General features: G+C 36.8%; 1 protein-coding gene across 1 annotated transcript in view; it reads left to right on the top strand.

Moving 5' to 3' along the window:
- The window catches only part of LOC306879088 (PEX5-related protein-like), a gene marked incomplete at both ends in the record, with an annotated part of 79,616 nt that overhangs the window by 35,282 nt on the left and 29,265 nt on the right, over positions 1-15,069 (top strand). The window contains 2 exons of the mRNA XM_079431794.1: positions 6,544-6,648; positions 13,530-13,641. Coding sequence (XP_079287920.1) covers positions 6,544-6,648; positions 13,530-13,641 — 217 coding nt within the window. The remainder of the gene's footprint in view (positions 1-6,543; positions 6,649-13,529; positions 13,642-15,069) is intronic.

The raw sequence follows: 15,069 nt of genomic DNA, 5'->3' as shown, positions 1-15,069 counted from the left end.
GCGGGCTGGAGAGAGCCGCAGACGGTGGTGGGCTTGAGTTCCCTGCGGACGGCGGGCTTGAGAGAACTGCAGACAGCTTTTCTGGGCTGAGGATAGGGATGGATCTGGGAGCTGGGCTCGGGAGACAGGGGGCAGATTTCAGCGCTGACCGGACAGATGTTTATGACCGGTCAAGTATTTTCGCCCCCAGGTCAGCGCTGCTGGAGGCCCACTTACGGGCTCGTGGGAACACATGGGAATATGGGTGGCTGTAGCCATTGGCCGGGTATGTGGAGGGTCCCGATGTGGGGTGAATTGGAGAGGCCCTGCAGTTCTCAGGAGGGGCTGGATGAGTATGGCTCTTACATTCTTCTACTGCCCAATCAGAACCATTTAAATAGAGAACCAAATTAATCAGCTCGATCAAGGAAAAAAAATAAAAAAGGAAGATCGCAGCAGATCGTGGTTTCATCCAGCCCCAGCTGAAAACAAGCACAGAGCGCGGCGTCGTGCCAATTCACCCAGTTGGAGAGCTCGAGGAATTCCCCCACATACCTCTCCAAAGGCCGACCACCCTGTCGCAGGCAACACAGCCTATCCTCCACCTCAAACATCTTGTGTGGGTCCGGTCTTCTGTCACATATCAAGGCAGAGACAACAGGCAAGTAATATAACAGAGGTTTGTTGACAGGAAGGGAAATGCAGCTCATGAGGAGCAACGGCAGGTGAGTAGCAAGCACAATGAAGAGTCCAATGGGTCTTGAATCAATGAGCTGAATACTGAGAGGCGATGTCCTTACAGGTTTGTGAGAGATCAGGGACCTGGAACGAAGGAGTGCAATGTAGGAGATTTGTCGGAGGATCTAGGGGTAAGTATGCACAGATAAGGAGTCTGGCAGAGTTCAGGGTAGTGAACGGTAGACCAGACCAGGAGGAAGTGTTGAGAATGAGCAGATATAGATGGGCTTGATGAGGTGCAGCAGGTGCGGGGAATCAGAAGGCAGGTGATCAATAATGAGGAGATCGTGAACAGGTGAGTGTCGTGACTGGGCTGGTGACAGAGACTCCCTGACAACTATGTATTCTTTCATCAATATTACATCAAAAAAGAAAATCAAATATTATTAATAGCATTTATGCTTTTGATTTGCTTTTCATTTGATGCTTAGGACTTTTGATTTGCTAAACGATGGCAAAATGATAGAAAATCACATTTGCATATTGTCTCATTGTTAAGCAATGTTTTTGGCATAAGTATACATTTTTCTATAAAAAATAAATAATTTTACTGGTGTCCCCTGATTTGATGTCAGCCCTGTTACCCTCATCAAAAACCCTTATAAACTACATTCAAGTACATTCAAGTGACATAATTTCTAGGAGGTTACATCATCTCTCAACCAGGATTCCAACACTTAACACAAGCATGTTTTTCTCATTCCTCTATAATGTACTATTTTTGATGATTTATGGCTTGACTGAAGGGGGAACATGCAGTGTCAACAATGTTACCATTTTTTTATTTAAACAATTATTTATTACATTTAATATAATCAATATCTACAAGTAACACCCTTTCAAAGTGTACAGGATGTGCTTTTGTGAACATTACTATTAGCAATTAGCAAATGTATTTGAAATCGTCAAACCTGTTATTGTCAACCCGTAACGTTTAACAGGGTTTGACATGTGGGTAACAGGAATCACATAGATTAGATTTCACCCTGTTTTTAAAGATTGTCTGTGTAAAATTCAAAAATTGTAAAGGTCACTCTCTGTATATTATTGAGGTGATGCCTATATATCATTCAGTGGCATATGAGCATCAGTTACATTTTTAGTTAGTATCATTGGTATTGTTACTATTACTTTTATTGTTGTTAATGACCAGGATAGGATGATCAGTCTCAATAAAACTCTTTTTTTCCCCATAGCTCATTGTTAACAATGCATCCATGTAAGTACAAACAAGAGCAGCAAGGCGACTGCAGACCTTCACCTCAGTATTGCAATGTTCAAGAAAGTCAAGATCTTGGTCTGGTTTCAGATGATCACAGAAAGACTAAGATCTTCCTTGGCTAATAATTGAACCAGATCAATATATTTGAAGTTCTCTGAGGGGATACAGACAAACAGATGGACGCATTATCTAATACCCTTAAGACATTAGATCTCTGAGAAATGTAATGTGCTAAATCAACAATGAACTGACTTAAACTGAAAATTTGACTGTTTACTATAATAATACTATAATTACTATGACTATTTGACTGTCATGCAACTATGTCAAGTAAGTGCAAAACAATATAATGCAATTTAAAATATTAAACTTTACAGTAATGTAAACAAATATGTGTGTGCTGAAGAATGTGTGTCCTGTCATGCCTGTTACTCTGTCAATCCTATTTCTGTCATCAATTTAAAAAAAATTAAAAATAAAAACTGTAAAAATGATATTTGATACAGCCCTCCAGGTTTTTCCATTGTAGCTTTGTATTTTGTAACTATATTTTAACTGTAACTGTATTTTGTACTACATTATAACTATATTTTATTTTGGACAAAACCCTATTTTAGCATCATCTGAATGACAAAGATAAAACTATTTTTTTTTAAAAATGAAAATGTGAAACAATCCCAGTGAAAATAGGGACTGAAATGTTGCTCATATATGTGAAAACTATCACATAGTTCTAATTAAACTGTTGTATCTAGTAACACTTGTGTCAGTTACAGGGTTGACCAAAACCAAAACATGAGGTAGAAAAATCGTCATAAAATAATTAATTACATTGCCTGAGATGGCACAATGCAATTTCTTGTCATTTTAAGGTGTCTTCATTTCATGGATATTTAAGCTTATTTTCTTTTTTAATTTTTCCAAGTGGAAAAGGCACCGATTTCGTGGAATGACCCAGTAATTGTTTTGTTTCTAAAGTGTTCCATCATGTACTATTTCAAAATATCACAATTAAATCATGTAACATGTCAAAAATATTACAATTAAATTAAGTTGAAGCCATCATATACAATAACTAAATAAGAAAACTTTTTTTATTTTGTCACATTAACAGTAGTTAATCCATTAGGTATCATGATAATGAGTAAGAAATATTACACCATTTACTAATCTTATTTAATGTTAATTTATAGATTGTTAGATTTTAATTTATGTTATTTCATATTCTTAAATTATACTTCTATGTGTGTGTGTGTGTGTGTGTGTGTGTGTGTGTGTGTGTGTATATATACTGTATATACGCAGTGACCCTAACAGCTAGTTCACTGGTATTCAAAAAGTTTAATCTTCCACTTGACTTTAGTGGGTTTTTAATAGAGTCCCTTGTGAGGGACGTCTCCCAACAGTGTCTCTTCATTTCATCGCCGCAGTTTATTTTTGTTACAGGCCTTTCTTAACTGTCCCTGCTCGTACAGACATGTCATATTAGAGGTAGCACTGTGTTTTGTTCACACATAATGGCTATTGGACCCGAGTCCAGATTATTCTTAATTTGTGGGAAGTCAAAGCTATTCCACATGACTGTTCTCTTTGAATCTGGGGGCAGATCCAGCAAATGCACAGAGCCCTGCCAGGAACCCAACTAAAAATGCATCCAACAGCAATGCTTTATCCACGATACTGTTACATAATCAAATACTATGCAGGGTGCAAGCTCCAGCTCTCCAGCAGTTTACCGGGTTGTCTACGATTTAGATTTTACATGAGAATGCCTTTTAAATTTAGTTCCAGTTTTTGAATCGATGCCGAATTTATATTTATATTATTTATATTTATTTTATTGACCATCACGGAAGAACACTTAATTTTTCTGAATGCTCTAATATCCCTAAATCTTCCAAATGGAGCCAAACAACATTAAGCAGCTTACATAGAAACCTAATTAAACTTTTTTTTTTTTTCGCAAAACTTTGGACTAATGAAATTCCTCCTGCTGTGCAACTGTATTGCATTTCTTTGAATTGCAGTTCCATAAAATCTGGTTCCTCTCATTTTATTTCAACATTTAAATTCCAACTTATGAATTTAAACCACTGAAATTTTTGTCACACGTCACTGCTCTCTTCCTAAATACTGCTTTTTAAACTAATTAAGTGAACTATATGAATTAAACCCAAGCACTGTGCCTCCAAGATCATTTGGATATACGATGGTTTACAAATGAGTGAGAAATTTGTGAAACAATTTGGAAATGTGGCACATTGTGCAGGATATGTTAATTTACTTATTGGCCTAAAAAGGTGAGATAACTGTTAAATCAACTGAGTGTAATGAATTACTTGAGAAATCCTCTTTTTTGAGAAAATGTTACAATGTAGCAGTATAAGATGTATTTTTACTCATCACAGAATCTATTAGTTCAGCACCACTGATGCCAGCTGATACCAGGCACTTGTGAGATTATCATAAAAATTAGGTAAAAGAAGCATTTCACTCCCTGCCAGTTTATTTCCGCAACTTATTTGTGTGCTTGTTTCACAAATAATGAGCCCTGAGACCCCAAACTTAAGTAATGTAATATTTGTTATGGAGGACAGTTGAAGTCTGTTATCTAATACACATTTTGTCTATAATCACGTCTCAGAATAAGAAAGGCATTTTAGTATCTATCTGATGCAGTGTTAAACGTTTTGAGCTATTAAACATTTTTGAGCTTTGGGGTCTCTTAGACCACAAACAAAACATTAATCGTGAGCAACAAGACAGACAAAGCCAGATGACGAAGAGAAATCATGATGCAGAGAAGACTCTTGCCCTTGTAAGGACTGCTTACATTTTTAATTAAAAACACTTACACTTTATACCAACTACAGAGATGTAGAAGTTGGTCTGCAGACACAAGTGTTTTTGGTCTCCATTAATAGCATTAAGTTCTCTGGAGAGATGTCTCTCAGGTCACATACACACAATGGCACTAGACCACTAAGACACAATCACAGGGTAGAGTGAAGGAATTGAGCACTTTTCGTTTTAAGGATGACGACAGTGTGATTCAGAGAGAGAGATTACTTTTCTTATCTCTAATGGCAGAGCAATGCTAGATTAGACCGTCAGGGAATACATTTTATCGAAAAGAGATGGCTGGAAAGTTTTAAGGTGTAAATTGTGTGAGGTTTTTTAATAGAACAAGATTTCATCTTTATGAAATCTAATGCCGAAGTCACCACAACAGATTAGAATTTTAAATATAGAAGTGGAAGGTGCCATGCATGAGACTTTAGCAGTAGATGTTTCGCCATTGATTAAGTTTTTATGAAGGCAGTCCATATCTGCAGTTTAAATTTGAATGTAAAGCAGTAGAATGAATTCACAGAATTAATTGAATTTCAATTTCAATTTTTAATTAGAATGAATTAGTCATTTGCAATGTTTTATTAGACTTTTCATTAATTTGTCAAAAGCAGCTTTAAATGTTGGCTTTACAAATCCTTGTCTGAAAGTTTTCGGGGGAAAAAGTTCAAAAACCTTCAATGATTTACAGACAGAAAGAATGACAGAATGATAAAAAAATATTGATAAAACAATAGAAATAAATGATAGACAGATGTTTTGACAATATCTATAATTTAAATTTGAATGTAAATAAGTAAAAGAAAGAGATTCTGTCATTTTTTAAATTTAAAACTCTATAGGCTTGACAGGAAGAACAATCAATGGATGGATGGATGGATGAGTGGTATTATTTTAGCAATGGCTGCTTCATCATTGGCATCGATAGCTTTGTGGGCAGCGTGCTAACATATAGCGCTGTTGTGCTACGGGCATCCTGAGTTCAAATCCCAGCTTGTGGACCTTTGCCAATACTGTTGTATTTTAAAATTAGTCATTTTTGCTGTATTTTCAATTAAAATTGAATTAGTATTTGTTATTTTGAAGTAAAAAAAAAAAAGCTAAATTTGTCAAGACAAACTTTGAATGTTGGCTTGACAAAGCCTTTTTTTAAAAACAAGTACAAAAAGCATTTAGGGACAGAAGGAACAGTATATAGATTGATAAACAGAACAATAGATGGATACTTTATCCATACTTTTAGTTTTCTTTTTAGTATATTTGAGAGTTTAATGTAAGTGTAATTACAACTGCATTCCCTGCATGTTAAGCCAAGCTGTTAGAGCTTTCCAATTCAATTTAACCCATTATATAACTTGGCCTTGGAGCAATAGGATGCTTTCTTCCCCAGGGGTTGAATCCTCAAATGACTGACTGTTCAGACTAGCCATACGTCTCTGTCTCTGTAGCGCAGATAAAAGCAGTTGACGACAGCCGTCCTATCACTTGCATGACTGCGGTGGCCTCTTTGTGATATCGCACAAAGTAAAATTGAGGGTGATGTGAGAAAGAATATGTTGACGCTCCATTCAGCTGTTTTCATGTGTGGCTTCAGGCAGTGTTTCATTTTGCTGTGTGTTGTTGACGCTCAGTGTGATCATATTAATCTTATAGTATATAAATCATTGAGCCTTTAAGCACCGTAGGACGAATAATACTTGGAATATCTAAATATTCTGTCCTGACACAAGTCATTGTTGATTTCACTGTTGTAGGGGAAAGACTCTAGGGCTGCAGATAAGACCGTTGCCATGGTCCTGAAGGAGATACCCAATAAGGCGTCCTCTGAAGGCAAGCCCCTCCTCACGGTGACAAACAAGGTGGGCAGAACTACTGCAGCTACTGCCAGAGTCAAACAGCACATCCGTTCTCGCTGCATGGGAATGATAGCCAATGATAAGGCTTTAACCATCACATGTCTAACCTCCACCTTTTAGCCTAACGAAAATAAAAATCACAGTATTTCTCTGCCATCACAAATTTCTAACTGACAGCACAACAGCTAACACAGGCTTTTTTTATTTCATTCAGAGCAGCTCTGTGGGGCATCAAATTGAGCTTTTCACATCAGGCAAGGCTTGTCACAGGAAATAGAATGGGGACAATAGAAATGAGCATTTCAGATGGACACATGGGACACACATGGATTTAAATCTTAGCTTTATGTTTAGTCAGGGTCTAGGATTTTTTGTCACAGCCAAAATATAGATTACATATTCAAGCTGTGGAAACACTTCACCACATGCTTCTAAATTGTAATATACCTCGTAAATTTGATATATTTAACATTGGTTTACAGATATTTTATTTAGCAATGCACAATATATCAGTACTATATCAGTTAAGGGTATCAGCAAGGTTATTTTAGTACAGTTAAGATATTCATTTTTACCAATAGTATGAATTATTATTTTTTCTGTTTTGATTTTATTTTAAGGTTTAGTAATTTTGTTGTATTTTGTCATTTTTCTTAGTTTTAATATGTTTATAGTTTGTATTCATTATGTTTTAGTTTTAGTTATGTTGTTAATTCAAATAATTCAAGATACATTAAAAAATTTGAAATGTTTGCTTGGAATCTAGCAGAAATAAAAGTTATATATATATATAAAAAATGTCAGATAATGTAACAAGTTACAAAATTGTTTCCATATTTATACTTTATAATGTTAGCATGTATAAATTCACCTCACATCACAATCATCACAATAATCAAAATTTGTTGTTATTGTTTCATTTGTTATTTATTAGACAAATTATTATAGAATTGCCAATTAAAGTAATTTAAAACAGTATTTTAATGGTGTTCCATCTCTGTTTTACATGCATCAAATTACAAGATATGATAGCATAACAAATTTATTTGATGCTGGAACTTTTCTTGCAAAAACACATTTCCTTGCTCTTATAAATCAGCTGTCACAGCTTTATAGCTCATCTTGTTGTTGCCTGTGTGGTCTGTAGCTCATTCTGTGTTTAAGTCTTTATAGTTGTGTGTATGTGTAACACTATTATCTGCATGTGTGTGTTGCACACACACTTTTGTAGAGCTCAACTGGTTTCCACTTTTCCTCCACCAGTCACTAAATGACAGCTGATTCAAATATGCCTTTGCTAAGCATTTTGTAGTTAGTTCTGTAATCAGTCGACAATCAATAGACCAGTGACCTGAAGCCAACTGCACTCCTTTGCTTTGTCCATAATAGTGTGAATGTTAGTTCATTTTCAAATTAGGTGAGATCGAACACGGTATGTGAAGCACAACATCATTCCTCTGTGTAAAGTCTTGTCAATACTGCTAAAGTGTTATCAGATCAATACTGTCCTATTTACCACAATGTGGAACCTGTAGTAACAATGATGAAATGATGAAGTTGATTTCACTGATAAAGTTTTGTTGTCATTCATTTAGGGTACAGCATATATATAGATATTAGGATATTTATAGAAAGCCTGAATAACGTTCTGTTGAGAAATTACTGCTTCTTAGTCTCTGTGTCCCTGAACAATTTAAGACTGTGGATATTTAAACACCTGCCGTCTCTTCAAGTGAATTGCAGGACTTAACGGATAAACTCTTTATGTGAAGAAAAAGATTTTATAATTAGCCAGGAACACCGCGTGAGTGACATATAAGAAGCAGCTTTTTTAACTTGATTGAGAGAACCAGGCGCTCTTATTTGCACTTCTGATTTTTTTCCATATTTAACTTGCTTGTGTTCACTGGTTCAGATATCATATTAATTATGTAGTTAATTGTACTGACCTCACACACAATTTAGCACTCAAGATAAAATAGTAGTCTTCAACATGGTATATGGCTTTTACAGCAAACTACCTCTGAAACTAATTTCTTCATACATAATGCAGTTGTGTATGTTCGTGCTGTTATTTATAACACTAATAATTGCCTCACATGAGCTTATACCTCCCTCCCTAACTCTCCCCCTTAAGACTCCCGCTTGCTAAACTGGTTCCAGGTTCCCTTGACAACAATATCTTGGGGTTGTCACCAGGAGCTAAACCCACATGACACAATTAGTTGAAGTTTTCCATGACATAATTCAGGATTTGCCCTCGGGCTCAAACATTAATACAAAAGTGAGGAGGTACAACATGCTTGTATTGTGATAAAGTGTAGCTGAGAACAACTGACGAAAATTCCTTTTCATATAGATAAAGGAATCCCTGAGAAGTCCATCACCATTATTTTTTCGCACGTATTCAATCAGTATTCTGTTTATTCTGCTATACAATTACTGTACAATTGGCCTTGTCTTGAAAGGGTAATCAGCATTCACAGGGATAAATGTAGTTACTATAAATGCCTCTGAGTACCATGGGAAAATGGAACATCAGAAGCAGAATCTCAGAATAGTACATTATGCACTACATGAATAATCAAATCCTGATTAAAACCAAACTATGTGACCTTGATGTTCAAGTCTTGGCTGAATATAATGTAATATAATTTATAGTGAGCCGCATGACTGTATTTCACACTGTCAATGTAATCTTTTACAATGCTCAATGCATGGATTCCTTCAAATTATGAGGAACAGATTGCAGAGAAACTACTCATTTTTAGCAACTTGCAAAAGGCTAACATTACTTTGTGTAAAATGTAAGTATTAACTTAAGAACTATTAGCACTCCATATCATTGCTTAATTGGCAAATCAACCTGCACCTATGTTTACATGCAACCTACTAAAATAATTCAGAAATTTTTTTTAGATATTTCAACGAGGTAAAAATGCTAATTACTGCCTTTGGTGGCTTTCTCTGCTTTATTCTGAATGCAATGACAGATGCTGTGCGCATGTGCAAAAATTAGTTTGAAATTTATACACGTGTGAATGATTATTTATTAACAGATTGCAAAGTTTAGGATACCTATGAAGAGTATTTTTGAATAGTAATAAGAATCTGTATTAACATTAAATAAAATACGCTATTCAGATAACTTTGCACAGAAACAATTTATTTCCTAATATGTAAAACTTTTTCAAATAGCACCAAACTAATAAATGCACCTTTAACTATAGACAAACCAAATTTGACCTCAGACAGAACAGCCAGGTAAATCCTCTGTCAACCTGCCTTCCATTGAAATAATCAGAGTTAATAAAAAAGTCTAACTTTTCTGCAACGTGACTGCAGTTATCTGCTCTAATTATAAGAATGAGTTTTGTCCCCTTAATAATTCCTATTAATGTCAGCAACCGATTTGTGCCTAAAGTGAAAAACTGTTTTAAACTGAATACAGGGGAATCTAATTAAACCGTAGAGCCCAAAATATTTAAAAAATAAGTGTCCCCCTCTCATTATGGCCCTTGTTCTGCATGCTGGCATTCACAAGGGAGGAAGTTATGCTTTTATAACAAGACTTAGAGGGGCAAATTAAAAGTGAGCCCCAAATCTAGTTCACCCATATAATAAAACATCCGGGCGGAAGATGCTGTTACATCGCCCAGCCTGACACTTCAAATGATTGCTGATCAGCAAATCTGCTCTTAAATAAGACTATCTTTCTGCATATGTTTTTTCTATCAAATGCAAAAGAAAGATGCAAGGCAAAGACAACAGTTTGAAGACAGAGTACCATCATTTCTTGACTTCCATCAAAAATGTACAAGGTGTTATAACAGCAGGAGTTCAGCTTGGGTAAGATCAGACATTCCATCCAGCAAAGGAATAAATCTCCTCCCTGACACCAAGAGAGCCAGAGATGTCTGTGCAACCCAATTAGGACTGCTGGGTCAGCGTTCTGGCACAGACTCCCACAACAGGAATGTTCTCCCAAGCGCTCTGGCCAACATACACTGCTCGTGTTATTCATGAATATTCAGTATTTATTTCAAAGCTTCTCTCAAGCTACTGTTCGAAGAGATCACAAACCTTTGTTCAGTTTGAATATATATACCAGAAAATAGTCAAGTACAGCCAATTTTTGCTTAAAGAAGTATAATCCATTTTTTCATTATCATTAATTTATTTATTTTCTATGTCCATCTAAAGTAAAGTAAAGTAAAGTAAAGTCGTGACGTATTGTCAAGTATGGTGACCCATACTCGAAATTGGTGCTCTGCGTTTAACCCATCCAAGTGCACACACACAGCAGTGAGTAGTGAACAAATGCACACACACACACACACCGTGAACACACACCCGGAGCAGTGGGCAGCCATGCTGCAGCGCCCGGGGAGCAGTTGGGGGTTCGGTGCCTTGCTCAAGGGCACCTCAGTTGTGGTATTGAGGGTGGAGAGAGCGCTGTACATTCACTCCCCCCACCTACAATCCCTGCCGGCCGGGGACTCGAACCCGCAACCTTTCGATTACGAGTCCGACTCTCTAACCATTAGGCCACGACTTCCCCAAAAATCTAAATCTAAATCTAAATCTAAATTAGTTCCTGCCGGACATTTGTCTCTATGGTCTTATTTAAGCCCCGGACAAATTAAAAAGACATTCGAGGGGAAATACAGCAGCCCTCAATTAAGCTAGTCTTGATAAGGTCAGCGTTTTTAATCAATTTGCTTTAAATGATAAACGTCCTTTTATTTAAGCAGCGTTGCTTGAAGTGACTGTTGTTGTTAAGTCCGTATAGAGGATATGTGAATGTGACGTGAAATTACATGTGTGCTGTTTTACAACCAGCAGCGTTCTGATGACACAGCCCTGTAATAAGTATCTTTGCAATATTTGCAGGAAACAAATGTCAGCAACATGCAAACCAGGGGTGTTCTAGCCTTTCATCCATACTGGGTCACAGAGGGGATTCTCGCCCAGGGGAATTTGTTCGCAAAAACAGCTTCAAAGTATTAAATTCAGGTGACTTTCAGAGCAGCATATTTATATTTTCTTGAGTACATTTGTGTAGAGTCAATACAACTTTGGGTTACAAACATTCATCAGCTCAATTTCATATCTACAACCTAATTCTTAACTTCAAGCTACACACTGTTCAAAAGTCTGGGTCAGTAAAATGTATTATTTTATCCAGCTAGGATGCATTTAAAGAAAAGTAATGATATGAACATTTATAATGTTAAACATAATGCTGTTATTTTGACATTTCTATTCATCAAAAAATCCTGAAAAATCACTGTTTCCACAAAAATTATATGCAGAAGAACCGCAATAATAAGTAAAAAATAGCTAAAACTTTATTCCAAATGAGCATTTCTGATTTCTGAAGGATCATGTAATACTGACAACTAGTGTAATAATTAAAAATTCAGGTTTGACATCAAATAAATAAATTACGTTTTAAAATATAGTAAAATAAAAAACAGTTATTTAAAATAATTTCTAATAATACTTCACAGTAATACTGTTTTTACTGTATTTTTGACAATTTTACTGGCCCCAAACTTTCGAATGGTAGTGTACCTTTGCAAGCTTATTAGCAAACGTATGGATGCTAAATGAATAGTGTCTACTCATTATCTCTGTATCTATCCCGCTACATTCATTCACAGCGTGTTTAGTGACTTTTGACCTTCATAGCACTCAATACAAACATCACATTTACCCCCAGCGTGTTGTTACTGGTGGATATGACCATAACCATACAACTTTTAAAAATGACCTTACAGACCCAGGTATCAAATTAGTACTGAGCAAAATAATATATTCACATATATTCACATACATCAATTCTAAGTAGCTACTTATTCACACATTAGCAAGCGTTAGCTGCTTCCAGTCGCATAAGCAAACCTGAAAAAAGAGAGAGAAGGGAGAAGGAGTTCAAGAGGTTGAAGATGTATACAGTTAAAAATGTTTCCCTCAGCTGGTGTGATCAGTTTTCATGTCTTAAATGATGTAAACATGGAGATTATAAAATCCAATTAATTGATTCACCTGTTTCTCGGGTCACTATATGGTCCCGTTTAGACAATAAAATTTTACTACAGCAGAGAAAAATTTTACTAGAACTTAATCCAAAATATTCTAATGCCACTCTTGTATGGACTTACAAATACACTAGCCTTTATTTTAGTATGTGCAATATGTAGTATGAAATTAATGAATTTACCCACATTGAGAAGACAGATTAAACGTCAAGCATCCCTTTAATCTTTTCACTTAAGGATTACATTTTCAAAAGAGACGTAGTTATGACTGAAAATACAGATTTGCTGTAGCCCACAAAAGTGCTCTCCTCCGATGAGACTGTGGCATGGCTGAATGAACACTATGAGAACAACCAGATGATGATTGATGTGTTTTTTCCATTCTGTTAGACACAGGGCCACCTCTATGCTAGTCTCTCAAGAGAACATACACACATTCTGTCACATAGTACACATAGTACTATGAGGGTCTTTATAAAGACAGCCTCACACCTTGTCATAATTACTTTCATACACCATTATGTCCTCTGAAATAGAAAAACAAGCACGACACATACTATTTGTGATTTTACTGGGCTGCTTTCCCTCTGTTTAAGTGAGAAAGGGAGGGAGAAACATCCTCAGGCTTGGGACGTTTGCAAGAGGGGGACAAGGTGAGAATTGTCATCTCAGTCCTGTAAATAGGCAGCAGCTGAAAGGGTGGTGACTACCAGGGTTACCAGTCACATGCAGAGATGTCATGGCACAATGGAGGCTGGCTGCAACTAAAACAGTAGGATAACAGGAGGCCATGTGCATTAATGTAGATCTCATCACACTCTTCCGCTTGATTTTTTTCAGCTGGTGAGTGAGCAACAAGAGAGCCGTCCCTTGCTGAGCCCTTCCATCGATGATTTCCTCTGCGAGACCAAGTGTGATGGAGCTGCCCGCCCAGTAACCTCCAACACAGCAGGTACCACAGATACTGACCTTCCCATAGTTCCTCAACTATTCTGCTTCTACACTGTACTATGCTCTACTACACTGAACTATTATACTAGAAATCTGACGTTTCAGCATCTTTTCATTTACAATAGAATTTGATTTTAAGAACCAAAAACAAGTATAGTAGATGGATTGAATTTGTGATTTGATACTACCATTCAAAAGTTTAGGGTCAGCAAGATTTTGTTTATGTAAATTAATGTTTTAATTCAGCAAGAATTAACTGAATTTATCAAAAGTTATAGTAAAGACTTTTACATTGCAAAAAAAAAAAATCTAGAAATGCTGTATTTTTTTAATAAGTGCTGTTCTGTTCCTTCTGTTCATTCCTGAAATAAATGTACCATTGTTTCCACAGAAAAATATTAAGCACTACCATTTTTAACTATGTTAGTAATAATATGTTTTTCTTGAGCACTGATCTACAATTTTACAGTGATTTGTGAAGGATCGTGTGACACTGAAGATTGAAGTAACGGCTGATAAAATTCAGCTTTGACATCACACAAATAATATCCGTTTTAAAATATCTTAAAATAAAAACAGTTTTAATTTGTAATAATATATTTCAAAATATTACTTTTTTACTGTATTTTTTTATGTTTGGGTCGCATTAGAGACTTTCAAAAACATTTTAGAAATCTTACCAACCCAAACCTTTGAATGATAGCGTAGGCTATCAAAATATATATTTTGTATATTTTGTTGTCCAGTCATTTCTCAGCATGCATGCTCGTTCAAAAGCAAATAGGAGAAACTGTAACACTTAATGTAAACTAGAAATGGCCCAACCAAAAATACTGTTTTTATGCAGTATTTGAACTATCCATCCATCTTCTTCCGCTTATCCGGGGCCGGGTCGCGGGGGCAGCAGTCTAAGCAGGGATGCCCAGACTTCTCTCTCCCTAGACACTTCCTCCAGCTCTTCCGGGGGGACACCGAGGCGTTCCCAGGCCAGCCGGGAGACATAGTCTCTCCAGCGTGTCCTAGGTCTTCCCCGGGGTCTCCTCCCAGTGGGACGCGCCCGGAACACCTTCCCGGGAAGGCGTCCAGGAGGCATCCGGAACAGATGCCCGAGCCACCTCAGCTGACCCCTCTCAATGTGAAGGAGCAGCGGCTCTACTCTGAGCTCCTCCCGAGTGACCGAGCTTCTCACCCTATCTCTAAGGGATCGCCCAGCCACCCTGCGGAGAAAGCTCATTTCAGCCGCCTGTATCCGGGATCTTGTCCTTTCGGTCATGACCCAAAGCTCATGACCATAGGTGAGAGTAGGAACGTAGATTGACCGGTAAATCGAGAGCTTCGCCTTACGGCTCAGCTCTTTCTTCACCACGACAGACCGGTACATCGACCGCATTACTGCAGAAGATGCACCGATCCGTCTGTCAATCTCCCG

This window comes from Barbus barbus (genome assembly GCF_936440315.1).
Source record: "Barbus barbus genome assembly, chromosome: 13".
Taxonomy (NCBI): Eukaryota; Metazoa; Chordata; class Actinopteri; order Cypriniformes; family Cyprinidae; genus Barbus; species Barbus barbus.
This window is presented reverse-complemented; position numbering and strand designations above follow the sequence as displayed.